The sequence below is a fragment of the Photinus pyralis genome, unplaced genomic scaffold, assembly GCF_008802855.1.
Source record: "Photinus pyralis isolate 1611_PpyrPB1 unplaced genomic scaffold, Ppyr1.3 Ppyr1.4_LG9, whole genome shotgun sequence".
NCBI lineage: Eukaryota > Metazoa > Arthropoda > Insecta > Coleoptera > Lampyridae > Photinus > Photinus pyralis.
The window spans coordinates 5,722,482-5,738,049 of NW_022170878.1; the positions used below are offsets into that span (position 1 = coordinate 5,722,482).

At 39.6% G+C, this 15,568-nt stretch overlaps 2 protein-coding genes across 2 annotated transcripts in view; one reads left to right on the forward strand and one right to left on the reverse strand.

Moving 5' to 3' along the window:
• The window catches only part of LOC116180507 (transcriptional activator cubitus interruptus), a 51,994-nt gene extending 50,305 nt beyond the window's left edge, over nucleotides 1–1,689 (reverse strand). Inside the window, exon 1 of the mRNA XM_031500520.1 lies at nucleotides 1,672–1,689. The gene's annotated coding sequence lies outside the window, so the exon portion shown is untranslated. The remainder of the gene's footprint in view (nucleotides 1–1,671) is intronic.
• A 4,958-nt stretch (nucleotides 1,690–6,647) lies between these two features.
• Nucleotides 6,648–7,759, forward strand: LOC116180736 (sodium-coupled monocarboxylate transporter 2-like). The gene is made up of 5 exons (XM_031500854.1): nucleotides 6,648–6,736; nucleotides 6,780–6,995; nucleotides 7,042–7,258; nucleotides 7,297–7,439; nucleotides 7,486–7,759. Exons 1-5 carry the CDS (start codon nucleotides 6,648–6,650, stop codon nucleotides 7,757–7,759), a joined length of 939 nt encoding a protein of 312 aa, XP_031356714.1.
• Nucleotides 7,760–15,568: the final 7,809 nt, after the last annotated feature.

Below are 15,568 nucleotides of genomic sequence, written 5' to 3' on the forward strand. Positions count from 1 at the left end.
ACAACGAATGCATTGCAACAAGAGGAAAGAGTACAACGAATTAAATTCATTGACATTAAAGACGCCTATCCAAGAAAAGAATTAATCGTGACAAGAGCACAGTAATAAAGGAAGGTTTTTATATAAGCCCCAAACCTGTTACTCGACTCACAAGCGTTATGGAGAGGAAAGGATTTAAAGGGATAGCGCCGGATAGCTCAAATAGAGGAAATTTGATATCCGCCTGATATCAAAGCCGTTTAGAGTGATAAATTAATGTATCAAGAGCAGTTAGATCTAGATGACGGACACCTTTTCGTGTCCAAACTTTCCCGACAAAGAATTTTCTTGTAACCGGAGCACATAAATAACGAAAGTTAAAAAAGAGTATTAGTTGCCCCTGAAACATTCCGAAGACGACAAGACGGATTGAGGAAATTTTATGTCTGCGTGATATGAAAGCCCTTTCGGTAAAGAATTCAACGTATTAGGAATATACAAGTTCCAAAAAACTGCCATTATTAAGATCACAGACATCTATTCGCGTCCAATTTTGCCTTCTAAAATCCAAAGTTACGAGAGAATATGGCAACAGGAGCACATAAATAAAAGAAAATTTCACAAAAGCTTTCTCAAACAAACGTATTATTTGCCTCAGAAGCCTTATGGATAGGATTTAAAGGGATGGCACATATTAAGGAAAATTGATGTTCGCTCTTTGGACGGAATTTAATGTATTAGGAGCAAAATTTAAAAGAAAAGTAGATTTAAAGACATTACAGACAAATATTGTCACCTATTTTCCTTTTGAAACCCATTTGATTGTAACAGGAGTAGATAACGAATGGAAACGTTTGCGCATTTTGATTGTAACAGGAGTACATAAGTAATGGAAAATTCTACAAAAACTTGCCAAAGAAAACATATTAATCGTATTGGAGGTTAGGAACAAGAACCCCATTAAATTTTACATCGTCAAAGCCCGTTAGACAAAGAATTCAATGTATCAGGAGCACATGAACAAAATGAAAGCCTTACAAAGGTTGCCACAAAAATTTATTAGTTGTGTCATAGACGCATCGTTCTAAACTTTCTCAAATAGGTTACCGGAATATGTTGGCGTCCGAATCGGGGGCGCCAGATGGCGCCCGAGCAGGGAGCATACTAAGATTCTTTGCCCAAACTGGTATCTATGGTTAGGCTTAACAAGACTAACAATATTCAAAGCGTGTAACCTTTTGTTTCGAACGGAATGACATAAGACGAACGAATACAGAAACAAGGTGTATATAAAATACACGTGCGCGCATTCTGCATGTCAATTGAGACATTCAATACGAAGAAGATGAATACACGGAACGGCATTGAATCAAAACACTCATTATATCCGATAATGGCATCTTAACTCAACTGGGCAAGATCGCAATCTAAGACAATCACGATCATACGATTCGAAAACAAGTTATAAAAGGCAATAATCGAACCAGTTCAATAAATGATTATATTGTAACTAATAAGCTTGCGTGAGCTGCACTTTCCGCTAACGGTTCTTTATTATTTGATCGAGATAAAACTTACCCCCGGGTACGAGGCCATAACTCAAAGCGTCGACTTACCTAAAACAAGAGAGAGAAAAAAGTTAAATCCAAAGATAGGCAAAAGAGGCAGTTCGCATCTCAATTTTTCATTTACCATTCGATCTGGCGTATCGCGTTACACTTCCACAAACAACATGTAATCGATGTAAGGCAATAAATCCCGGACGTATTTCCATTTTCATCGACCTGCGTCGAGATATATTCCGTTTTTTACGCGTAATGGAACGATTACGATGCGACATTATTAATTTTTTCTACTCGGCGAGCTCGCTCGGCCACGCTGAAAAGGCCTCTGTTATGAGCATTTAACATAGACAGTAACAAGGCAATAACTTGTCTAGAATGTGCTTTATAGAAAAAGCGTGCATGCATCAAGGGCCCGCTGTGAATCGAACTAACAAAATCATGCAGCTATATCTAATAGAGGCTGATCAAAGTGCCGACAGAATGGAAACAAGTTTAGGATTAGAAGTAGTCATGCTCAAACCGGTCCAATATCGTTTTATACGAAATTAACGCGACTCGAGTTAAATTTGTCATTCATTTACAAATTGATTGGACCAACTCAACCTTCACCTTCCAGCCAATCGCCCCAATAATTTTTCCACCATTTCCAAAATGGCGGTCAACGCCACACTAAATCTTGCACTACCGTTACAAATCGACACTTCCTTGCATTTCTGTGATCCCGATCTCACAATTTTTTAATTAAAAGTTTGTATCAGAAGAGTATCAGGAGAACATAATAAGGGAGGAGGTTTACACGTTTATGGGTTTCTCAAGTCTTGGTCAAAAACGTTAGTAACTTTATTTCGAATCAAAATTTGTATCAGGAGAACATAATACGTAAGATTGTGCTCCTGATGCAACGGTTTTAGAAGAGAAAATTGCGCAAGGGAAACATACTACATAAGATAACTCTATATCTATGCCCACTTTTGCCAAATATGTGATTCTGATCTAACAATTTCAAAGTCGGGGATTCTATCAGGAGAGAATCAGGGAATTAACAAGAGATTTTTCCATGTCGCGTTTCTGTTCTCTTGATATAACAATTTTTAAAGGATCAGAAGCATGTATGAGATGTCGGTCAACAAATTGACACTATCTTGCGTTTCCGCGATCCTGATACCACCATTTCGGAAGGTAGTGTGCCAAGGGACATCAGGAAAATCTAATAAGGGAGAAATTTTCTATAAACAAATTTTTCGGGGCAGTCGATTTTCGGTAAAAAAGGAAGGTTATACACTTGCTTTTCTTGAAGCCGGAAAAAAAATTGAGATCGACGGGGAAAAAACATTTTCTTATAGAATGTGGCCTGTAGAATCCATAATTTCAAACAGTTTGAAGATTGGGCCACTAGATCAAAAGTTACAGACCTTTGAATTTTCTTTCGAAATTGGTTTTTTGTCCATAACTTTTGATTGAGAGGTCTAATCGAAAAAGTACGAGTCGTTTTGGATTCTACGTCACAGCAAACTAGATTGGCTTTAAAATGATAAATCAAGAGACAGAGGCTGTGTTTCTATGATCTTGATACCCTAATTTAAGTTTTATAGCGATCTCGATGCAGCATTTCAAAAGGAAAAACCGCAACAAGTGTCTGCCCATAAATTTTACACCTTCTTTCATTTTTGTGGTCCCAATATATACACAGCAAACATTTGTAGCAGGGGAGCATAATTCGTGATAAGGAGTAGGTTAACGTGAATTTCTGTGGTACTCATCCTGATGCTACGTTTTATATCAGGAGAGCATAATGAATGTCTCCGTTTTACACTTTCTTATCTTTCTATCTTCCTGTACAGCAAATTCCAAAGAAAAGCTGGGATCACAAGCCACAGCTTCGTAAAATTCGTATACAATATTTATCAGTGTGTAAAAATCCTTGATTTTTTTTATACTTGATGTTCTCCTAATACATGTCCATGATCGGTAATATGAGTTTGAAAACCATCTCGAAGTGATTAAGAAAATACGAGTGAATCCAGATTTCCTTTTGAGTTTATGCATTGTATCAAACTGGTTGTTCGGAAATGGATAGATTTAGGCGTCTGCTGAAATGAAGTGAGCCCATGATGAGACTTTTTCTCGCACTCTAACAAGACTTTAAATTGTACCGTTACAGTGTCTCCTTCTTGACATGGGAAATTCAGTTTGCCTAACGCATAATTGAAAATCTAGAGAGCTACACAACCTTAGAATCACCTCTTCAAGTCCAATCTTAATCGGGTTAATTAAGAATGGAGAAGTTCGTTCAACCGGTCATTTTTTTCCAATTGTTTTATTACCGACCGACCAACTTAAAGCATGTCAGAAATGTAAATTGATAATTAATATTTCCTAAACAGTTTTCTTTGTTTTCGATTCGTTTCTCGATTAAGTTATTATTTTATTGAGCGGTCGGGGCATTTCCCATAAATTACGACACGTCAGAATTTAAATTAATTCAATTCAATTGTTGGGCATAACTCGCGAGCTGCACGATTGACATCTCCCAAACAATTCGAGGGGGACCGCGACTTTCTTCTCCTTTAACAAGGGCAGTTCGCCGTGTGATTTATCGATCTGCCATTTTAATTCGACAGCTCGATTAGTTTGTGTTTTCTAATCGGGGCCTATCCCGAAATTGAGGCGGGGGTGGAGGGCGCGCGGCCGAAGAGGTCCACGACCTCCCACCTTTTTTTTTCGGTTCAAGTATTTATAATGAGAAACATGTGCTCGTGGTAATCTCGATAGAGTAACTACCGAGTTAAAGACGTCCATAATTGCGTTTATGTTGTTAGTCGCGTTCAACAATTGCCGCGAAAAAAACTACTTACCAGACTCTTTCATTACGCTGCTTGTGAATTACGATTCTGAAGATTTTACGACCAACTCCACACTCAATCTCGGTCGCCATTAATGCTAAATAAAGTATTGAAATAGCTTTTGAGAGTGGAGGTTATGCGTGCGCGTACATAAAATATGACCGCAGCGGCGAATACGAAATGAAGAAGAGAGGAGGACGATGAAGAAGAGGAATGGTAATAAATCGCGAAATGGCCAACTTTTTTTTTACTTTCCCGCTCGGTAATTAAGTACGAGCCCAATAATTGGCTCGGTCTTGGCTTTTTGACGAGGAAATTTACGACGCCCTTAATCGTCGGAATAAATATAACTTTATTATTGTTTTTATCATCGACGAAGACAATGGACGGACGAATTTTTCTTCTTCCACTTTTTTTTCGTCTCGCTAGATGCATTCCTTCCTTAAGCATGTATTATTCATATTTTCTGGAATAGAGAAATTCGTCCTGATCCTCTTCTCCTTCGCTCGATCGAACAATCGGCGGCCCTCAAAGGCACGCCGCCGCTCTAAAAACGTCGCCTCGGCCTCGGTACGTTGATGCACGAGAAAACACATGTAACCGCCTTATTCGAGAACTTTTTGCTCACCTGTCGTTCTCGATGTTCAATTAGTACGCGTATAAGTAACTACATATGTATACGTACGACTTCTTGATCTTCCGAGCTCTTTTAATAACCTCATTAACAGCCGACCTTCGTTTCTTTAACATTCCTGCGCCACTTTAATCGCTGAAAATCAGCGCGCGGGTAATTAAACAATCTCTTTGAACATTCGCGCTATCTACGTCTTCATTATGGTTAATAATGAGACAACCAGACCTTCCGCAAAGCAGGGTTTGGCAAAAAAAGACTAGGGCTATGCTTTGTAAGGTTTTTCTACCTACGCTTATTTTGTCCAAATCAAGAAGGAGACACTGTAACTGTACAATTTGGGTCTCTCGGAAAATTGTTACCTCTTCTGACGCCTTCGTTCCTGTCTATGAACATTTTTAAGAAGCTGTCTTAGGAATCGCATTGAAAATCATCGTTTCTCATTAGAAATATTCTTCAAGAACGTTTTATTAATTTTTTCGCAATAAAGGTCGATTGTCACTTGCGTTACCCTCAGCTCGGCGACGCGACGCCGGTGCTGCAAGGTGTCGCGAAAAAAGACTTCATATTTTTATATGAATGAGTTTTCATTTAAACTCATCTTTATTTAGTGGCACTTTGCAGTGCCGCATCGCGTCGCGTCGCCTTGCGGAGTGCAGCGTAAGTGAGAGTCGACCTTAACCCTTAAGAAGAACCTTATTTTTGGGAAACTTCTTCGTCTTCATTCTGCAAATCTACGAAGGAATTTTCTTAGAATCTTGTCTTATGAATGTTTCGGAAATAGTTCTATGGTATTTCCAAAACCTTTACAGCATCAACTTTGCAATTACTTTGCACAAACCTAGGCAGTGTAAACGTTCAGCTGTGGCACTGCAAAGTGTCGCTAAATAAAGATTAGTTTAAGTGAAAACTGATTCATATAAAAGTCTTTTTTAGCGACACTTTGCAGCGCCGGCGTCGCATCGCGTCGCGTCGCAAGTGAGAATCGATCTTTATTGCGAAAAAATTAATAAAACGTTCTTGAAGAATATTTCTAAAAAGAAATTATGTTTTTCAATGCGATTCCCAAGACAGCTTCTTAAAAATGTTGATAGACAGGAACGAAGGCAGAAGAGGTAACAATTTTCCGAGAGACCCAAATTGTACCGTTACAGTGTCTCCTTCTTGAATTGGAAAAAATGAGCGTAGGTAGAAAAAACTTACCAAGCATAGCCCTACGTTCTCTCGGCGATTCTCCACGTGCCTATCGTGATTTACATTCCGTCACTGGGGCTAACCCAAGGTCGGTCCAGGTTCAGGTGGCATAATGGCAAAACTTACGGTGGTGTTTCAGTGACTGGTTTAAATCTGTACGTAGTCAGCACGCTCATCTGCTTGGTGCGCCTCTTCTATACGACTCTGGGCGGGCTCAGGGCTGTGGTACTGGACACCATCCAGATGTTGATCGTCATCGGGATCGGCACGTACATGTCTGGGGGATTCGTAAAGATCTGAAGCGACGCGAGTGATCGCGATAGAATCGAGCTGTTCGAGTAAGTTGCCGGAAGAGTAGTACCCCTCACTTGCTAGACTTGCAGCCTCAACTTCAACCCGACGGTGAGGCAGACATTTTGGGGGGTCGCGATAGGAATGTGGGCGACTTTCGTCGAGAATTTAGGGGTGAATCCGTCCTCAGTACAGCGATTCTTGTCTCTGACCACCTACACCGCCGTAAAACGGTAAGCGCACCAGGTCGTAGTGGATCACCAGGTTAAATTGCAGGGCGGCCATCGTGTTTGGGGTGGGAACTGCTATCACGAAGGTGGCCAGTTGCTGGATTGGTTTCATTCTCTTTGCGACGTACATGGATTGCGACCCCTTCTCGCTGGGGAAGATTAACAGGGTTGCCCAGATGCTTCCCTACTACCTGCCGGACGTGGGGCGTATCAAGGGGCTGCCCGGACTGCTCGTCGCTGGCGTCTGCGGAACCGCGCTCAGGTAGTCTCGATCGCAAAATTCCAATGAGTGCGACCCAACATTTCAGCTCAACTAACGAAGACTTCCTCAGGTCTAGTCACATCTCCAGAAGGACGACCAGTCGGATACTCAAGATAATCGTGGTGGTCAGCGGGCTGCTGTGTTTGGGGCTGATATTCGTCATTGAAAAGCTGGGAGGAGTGGTTCAGATCTTCTTGAGTTTCCATGCAGTGACGCACGGACCTCTTCTGGGCCTCATCTCCTTGGGAATGCTATTTCCAATCGTAAATAAGAAGGTAACCCCCGAAACTCCAGCTTTTAGGGGGCTCTCTGGGGAGGAATCGTTTCGTCAATTCTCACTGCCATGCTCGTCTTCGGCGCCCAAGCCTACATTTTCATGGGCAGGGTGAAGCACGAGTATAAACCGATGTCGACGGAACACTGCGTCGCCAAATTCACCATCATGTAAGCGCCCCCGATCAACCAATTATACTTAGACCTCTAATTTCAGATCGAAACCCTCGGAGGCAGATCCCGAGAAACCGCCGCTCACATTCCAGATATCGTTCCACTTCTACACGCTGATCAGCGTGGGTGTTTTAGTCGGCTGGTGGACGAGGAAGAAGGACGATCCGAAGGTGGACCGCGACCTGTTAAGTCCGGTAATCTACCGCTTCCTTTCGCGTGAAAATTCGGCGCAGCAAGAGCTCGCCACTTACGAATCGATCGAAAAGGCGCTGGCGAATGTAACCAGTGGTGCAGACGAGGAGAAAGTCAATAAATGAGATTACATTGTAATAGGAAAGGTAGGTGACAATTAATACATCCCACGTTTTATGTGTCCCTGATACAAACTTATCTGTTAAAGAATTCCGTATTAGGATTGCAGAAACGCAAGAATTTGTGTAATATATATATATTATAAATCTTCGCCATTTTCCACAGAAATTGTCATATCACTATTATGTTCTCCCGATACTACTTTTGTTATAAAAAATTCTGTTATCCTGCTGTAATTTTTTTCAATCTCTAATAGACGTAAAATTTAATCACAAGGTTTTATATGCTCCTGATACAAATTTCTGTATTAAAAAATTCTATATCAGGTTCTCAGAAGCGTAAAAATGTGCAAAATTTGAAATTACAATATTGTTGAAATACAAATTTCAGTTTTTAAAAAAAATGGCATATCAAAATCATAGGCGCTCAAGTGTTATTCATATTTGCTGGCAAGTGCCTTCATGTTCGCCTGATAACAAGGAATCAAGGAAAATGTAAAACGATCCACCTCGCGCATAAATTTTTATTATCAGGGCCACAGAAACAAAAGTAAGGGTAAAATAGTGACTGACATCTTTTGATTATTATGTTCTTCCGATACAAGTTATTTGTCAGAACCCCACAAACGCGAGTCAAATTTATAGAAAGATACCTCTTCATGCACTATGTTCACTTAATACAACGTTCACTGCAGAAAATACACCCAAGAACAGAAGAAATTAAAAAAATAAAATTTAGTGCCACCTAGTAAAATGTCGCTTAGGACTATGGAACGAGATGAAAAAGTTATCCTTAGATAATATGTTCGCCTAATACAAATTTTTCATTTAAAAAATATTGTAGCAGTAGAGAAGGTATAAAAAATAGTTCGCTATCAAATCAGGACTATAGAAGCTCAAGATGTAAATATGAATCTCTTTTAAAATTACTTTCTTACGTATTCTGTTATCCAAAAACAAATTCTCCTTTTAAAGAATACTGTGTCTAGAAGAGAAAAAATGTTCTGTATCGCATTTCGCCTTTGAAAAATAACTTATCAGAGTCACAGAAACTCAAGAAGAGTAAAGTTTATTAGAATACCATCTCAAGTATTCTTTTCCTCTAATACATTTTTTCATTCAAAAGTATTGTATTAGGAGGAGAGAAACGGGCGATGGAATGGAAAACTATCATCAAGTTTGTACCAGGGGCATAGAAACCACTAGGTTTTTCAACATCTCCTGATCAAATTTTGCTTTAAAAAGTAGGTTAGTAGGGTTATAGAAGCAAAAAAAAGTAAAATTTATTCAAGCATCAGTATCAGGATCACAGAATCTCAAGGAAGCGTAAAAATATCATCTCGAACATTATTTTCTCCTCATACAAATTTTTGTTCAAAAAATGTTGTATCCGCGGGAGAGATACGCACAAAGACGTAAAATGTACGGAGAGATCATTATCACGTATTATGCAGACAAATTTCTATAATAAATAAAATTTCGTTTTTAAAATGATTTATCAGGACCACAGAAACTCAATAAGGTGTTAAAGTAATTGGAAAACGCTTTTTAGTATATTATTGTCTCTTAATACGAATTTCCCTTTTAAAAAATATTGAATTAGGAGCACTTTTATCAAAGATTTAATCAGGAGCACATTTCCAACATTTTTAAAGAAACGTAAAATATCGAAATGAATTTTCAAAAGGCCTATTTTGTAACGTGTAAAAAATTTCCTTTCTACTGATTTCCACTTCTGAAATTTCAAATTTTCTACAGTGTTCTTTCAAGTATGCCATATTTGTGATATATTTATATAGCAGGCGAAATGTTATATCCGAAACAGTGTTTGAATTGCCTGTTTTGTGGCGACCTAGCGCGCACGTGTAAAATTTAGTGTGGCGTCGTATTCATCAAAAAATGTAAAATTGATAAATTTGCATATTTTAGCACTTCGAGGTGCGGTTTTCGTGGTTCGCCACAAGTCGACCGTCTCGATTACTCGAAGCGGTATAAAAATATTAATTCATCGATTGGTTCCGATTAGACGCGCAACTTTCGTCGAAGAAGCGGCGCAATTAAAGTTAAATTGTTCGTATAAATCGCGTTAATGATTTCATTACGCTCCTCGCAACGCGTCTCGTTTTAAAAACAAAAACATTTTCATTTAGACAAACGTAACTTACATCGTATGTACGTTATTAATAATAAGTTCGAAGTCATTTTTCATCCAGTCGGACGGCTTCTTAAATCTACCATGATAATCTTACAAAGCATGCAAACGTACCAGGCTTAGATGACAGAGTCATCAGTTAACTTATCTTACGACTTCTCCTTTTGTTAACCACTTAGTAGGTACCTCTTCGTATGCGCGTGATTACGAAACCGTGATTAATTGCGCCGCGGAAATTCGCCCGCGCGAGAAGTGAGTCATCGCGACGCGAAATCGAAGCGGTTTTTTATCTACACGAAATTGATTTAGTTGTCTAGAATCTTGTGGGCGTGTTGTGTTTGTATCTCGAGGTCAGATAGTATCGGGGATGAGCACGATTTATGGCTGTGAAATTCAGCTTGCTGCATGTAGCCATTGTTGTGACTGGAGGTTGGCGCGGAAAAAGAATTTCTGCGCGAGTGTGTGTGTTTGTATAAATCGATTTATGAGTAATGAATGTTTTGTCTGTAATTGAAGCATTTGCATTCGCGCGACATTCAAGGATAAGGCTCGCCCGAGATTGTATTGCGGGTTAAATTTGTAGCCAATTTGAATTGCCGCGCTGTTGCGCTTACTAAACAGCTGATGATGTCATTAAGGCAATTCTGTTCCCGTTTTGACCGTTAACCTGCGGACCAAAAGTAGCCCCTCGACTTAACAACAAACAATAATGCAAAAAAAATGTTCAACAAAAAAATTTGCGGAAGAAGCCCTAAATTTTCCACAATCTTAATTAAAAGTTCAATTCATTTCGTCGAAAGTGAGGTTATATTACTCCAAATTATGTGATTGTTTTTAAGTTGGTAATGGTTCCTGAGTGCCAACTTTAATTTCTTAATAGGTTATGTTATTTTTTCACGATTTAATAAACGTCCAACAACTATTATACATGTGTTTTCAATTATACCATAATACCAGTAAGTAGTTCTCTACATGAGATCTACATGAGATATGAAAAGTAAGAAAATTTTTCAGTTTCGCCAACTTAAGAATGACGAAATATAAGTAAAACAACAGCAGATTTCAAGGAAATGAAGTGAATTTTTAATTAAGATTGTACAAAATTTAGAGCTTCTTCCGCAAATTTTTTTGTTGAAAACGCTAAGTCCATACCTAACATTCGGGATTCTTGCATTGCAGTAGCCATTTCAAAGGAACGTGATCAGTCCTAAGCAAGAATTTTCTTTCATACAAGTACATGTAGAATTACTCCAAAGACTTGACTATTACCGATAACTCCCTCCTAGTAACCCAGTAGTTCTGTTCTAGTTCCGATAACGTCTTGCTGAAATAACTGATTACTCTTCTCCGTGTCCTCCCTCTTAGCCAACTGCAGTCTTCTAGGTAGTTGCCGGATAGGTTGACGATTGTCAGTATTTATTTAGCGTCGTCCTTTGACCCATATAAATCAAAAACTTCTCGATACTTAACGACTTCCTTCACATGTTTCCGTTATCAGGTCAGTCAACTTTTCAGGGATCTTGTCAGTTTCCCAGCTTCGATCATGGGATCGAAAGGAACGGTGAGTTTGAACTTGTAAAGAAAGCGTTCGAGTGGGCAATAGAAAGATATACTCAGTAAAATAAAGGTGAAATTTGGTCGTGTAATGAGGGGAACGTTACTAAAAATGTACACAAAGTACAAACTGACTATCGCAATACTGCACTGCAAGGTAAATTCTTTTCAATTAACACTAATTAATTGAATTAGAGATATAATATTTGCAAGTAGCCCTTATAATCATAATATGATTAATGTTTACAGTGGAGCGTGATTCAGGGGCGGGGTTCTCTAAAATGCAGGACATTACATCCCCTAATACCCGCAGTTCCCTGTTGCCGTGGACTTTCGGTCTCGAGTATTGCCATTTATCGCTCGCTCGTAAGTAGACCGAAAGTTAAGGCTTAGTCAGTGAGCGAACCCTCACCCCCAATTCCAGCCCGCCCGGGAAACATCAAGTGGTTACAATAAACAAAACAAACTGGGATTACGATTTTTGACAACACAGCAGGTGAACTAACTTTGCTTAAAAAAGACAAATCTAGAAACATTGCCAAAAGGCGAGTTCGGCACAAACCTAGGCACCGTAGAAGTTCAGCTTAAGAAAAGTTACCATAGCAGATCTCTCCACTCTGTTAAGGGTTGTTCCCTGCTCTCCCTCGGCTCAGTGGGTATCCCAAAGTTCGCTAGGGTGACTTCCCATGCTGAACCTATGTTCTGCCTAGGTTTGTGCCGAACTCGCCTCCGGCTCGCTCGATAATGCCTCTGGCACAGGTAAAAACGAAGGTTATACACTTGTTTTTTTTTATTCAAAAATTGTGAGATCGGGAACAACAGAAACGTAAGAAAGCAGTACGTTCTTTTAAGACCAATTTCGTGTTAAAATTAGGATCACAGATACAGATACTCTCCTGATTTCTTTCCAAATATTGTATCAGGATCACAGAATAAAAAAATAATTTGTGACAGTCCGTCTTACATATTATCGTCCCCTGGATTACATGAACAACAAAAAAGTGTCAAAATGTAGGCTTTATATTCTCCTAATACAGGAAAATGCTGTCTTAAGATTAGAAAACCGCAAAACATAAAATATGTTAACTCTCTTTTTTAAAAATAGTTAGGCAGAGTAGAGGTTTGCTATGGTGACTTTTCTGACACTGAACGTCCACTCTGCCTAGGTCTGTGCCGAACTCGCCTTCGGCTCGCTCGGCCATGCCCTTGGATTCATAATTTTGAAGCAAATCTGATCGGCCTGTGTTGTTGAAAATCATAATTCCAGTGAGACTAACCTAGGCAGAGTAGAGGTTTGCTATGGTGACTTTTCTGACGCTGAACGTCCACTCTGCCTAGGTCTGTGCCCTTGGATTCATAATTTTGAAGCAAATCTGATCTGCCTGTGTTGTTGAAAATGATAATTCCAGTGAGACTAACCTAGGCAGAGTAAAGGTTTTCAATGGTGACTTTTCTGACGTTGAACTTCTACTCTGCATAGGTCTGTGCCGAGCTCGCCTAGTCTGCCTGTGTTGTCAAAATTTAAAAGTGCAAGAAGAACCCTAGGCAGAGTAGAGGTTTGTTATGGTGACTTTTCTTGGGCTGAACTTCTTACTCTGCCTAGGTCTGTGCCCTTGGATTCATAATTTTGAAGCAAATCTGATCGGCCTGTGTCGTTGAAAATTATAATTCTAGTGAGACTAACCTAGGCAGAGTAGAGGTTTTTAATGGTGACTTTTCTGACGCTGACCTTCTACTCTGCCTAGGTCTGTGCCGAACTCGCCTTCTGTTCGGTCGGCAATGCCCTTGGATTCATAATTTTGAAGCAGATCAGATCGGGGCCTGTGTTGTTGAAAATTATAATTCCAGTGAGACTAACCTAGGCAGAGTAGAGGTTTTCTATAGTGACTTTTCTGACACTGAACTTCTATTCTGCCTAGATCTGTGCCGAACTCGCCTTCGGCTCGCTCGGCAATGCCCTTGGATTCATAATTTTGAAGCAAATCAGATCGGGGCCTGTGTTGTTGAAAATTATAATTCCAGTGAGACTAACCTAGGCAGAGTAGAGGTTTTCTATAGTGACTTTTCTGACACTGAACTTCTATTCTGCCTAGATCTGTGCCGAACTCGCCTTCGGCTCGCTCGGCAATGCCCTTGGATTCATAATTTTTAAGCAAATCAGATCGGGGCCTGTGTTGTTGAAAATTATAATTCCAGTGAGACTAACCTAGGCAGAGTAGAGGTTTTCTATAGTGACTTTTCTGACACTGAACTTCTATTCTGCCTAGATCTGTGCCGAACTCGCCTTCGGCTCGCTCGGCAATGCCCTTGGATTCATAATTTTGAAGCAAATCAGATCGGGGCCTGTGTTGTTGAAAATTACAATTCCAGTGAGACTAACCTAGGCAGAGTAGAGGTTTTCTATGGTAACTTTTCTGACGCTGAATTTCTACTCTGCCTAGGTCTGTGCCGAACTCGCCTTCGGCTCGCTCGGCAATCGCTCCAGAATTCTCAATTTTAAGCAAATCTGATCTGCCTGTGTTGTTGAAAATGATAATTCCAGAGGGACAAACCTAGGCAGTGTAGAGGTTTGCTATCGAGACTTTTTTTGGGTGCAAAGGAATGGCCTTCTGAAGGGGATGACGCAACTAATGGGCGACCTTGTTTGTGTTGGTTTTCTTGGTAAAAATTTTGGGGGTACAGTTTTAATATAGGGGTGGGATTGATGATGCTTCCTGAAGAAATCTTCAGATCTTCAGAAATTTGTGGTTATTATTATTGCAAATAAAAATAACCAGTTTAAATAGTGAAGAGTTAAGGATTAATCCTTTGATTCCTAGTGAAGAGGGAGCGATAGAGTAAAGAAAGGGAGATGCCATATTGCAAACCTAATACTTTTTAAAAAATGACAAATTATGCATTTCCAATTTAGAAAGTAGAAAAAGTAAAGCGTTCAAGCAAAAAAAGGGTCTGTACATACTTACATATAACGGTTTCCTAGTTGTTGAAAAAAACCTTTAGTTTTTAAATTCAATAAAAATATTCACAGACGAAAGGAATGCACCATAAGTCTTGGATAATATGGTTAATGTAGACAATTAAATAGTAACACGTAATTGCCCGTTAGTATTCGAATGTCCAAACATATTCAAAATCAAGTTAACTTTGCAAAATCAAATGAAGGGCATTTTGCGAGGGCGTAACTCATGAGGGACCTTGTTTGTGGTGCAAGGTCGTAATTTGGTCACATTGCGAGATGTTGGCGAGTTGTCGATGATATTTTCGAAAAGTTTGATTGACACTTCAGGGGACTTCACAAGTGCTATCTCAAAAGTGTACAACTTAAATTACTCACCGCAGACTTCATTCTGGCTTTAAGGTACTTACTTCAAGATAGTTTCTATTACCACCCCCTTTGCGGCTCCCGCGAAATTTCTACATGGTTTAAATTGGCTGACCCTTGCGCGTACTTTCCCAATAATTACAACCTAAAAAAGTGACCGACAATAATTTATTAGAATTTTCGAAAACGTTAATTAACCTTAATAAAGTACAGGATACAATTAAAGGAACGCATAATTTCATAAACAATTTCCGTGCGTAATAGCCGAGTCCATTAAGTAAAATTCCAATTTCCTAAACGGCCTTTCATTTGCATTTCTGAAATCATAACCGTAGGTACCGCTTCTTCGATCGCGCACCCCCCGTTACTCTCAAAATCCCACACGCATCTCGCCTCTTATCGCTTCATCTTTAGGAAAATAAACCATTCTCGAAAGGTTTATATTTAAACATCAATTTTAATTATTTAAGTTGTAATTTTCATAAGCTTGTTATAACAACACTTAAACTGTCAATTAAATCTTGAAATTCTCGTTCTGCCGGGTATAAACTTAATAAACTAATTGGTTGCGTTCGTAATTAAAGTATTTGGGACGGGCGTGCGTAAATTTGCGTTTTTCCCACGCTTCTCTAATGCATAATTCACATTCTGACACCTGGTGCGGGAATGCGCGATTGTTAGATTAGAGTGAAGCCGAGAACGTGGATGATATCTTCTTCGTGGTCGCGAGGGCGTAATGTCGACGGAGCAGATCTTCGAATACCGAGAAAGGCTCCCCGGTGGAGCG

What these genes read in the sequence shown, in the direction of transcription:
- LOC116180736 (XM_031500854.1), top strand. Translation starts at nt 6,648, where the DNA reads ATGTGGGCGACTTTCGTCGAGAATTTAGGGGTGAATCCGTCCTCAGTA. An exon ending in TGGGAATGCTATTTCCAATC is followed by an intron (nt 7,259 to 7,296) that starts GTAAATAAGAAG and finishes TCCAGCTTTTAG; the next exon opens with GGGGCTCTCTGGGGAGGAAT. An exon ending in GTCGCCAAATTCACCATCAT is followed by an intron (nt 7,440 to 7,485) that starts GTAAGCGCCCCC and finishes CTCTAATTTCAG; the next exon opens with ATCGAAACCCTCGGAGGCAG.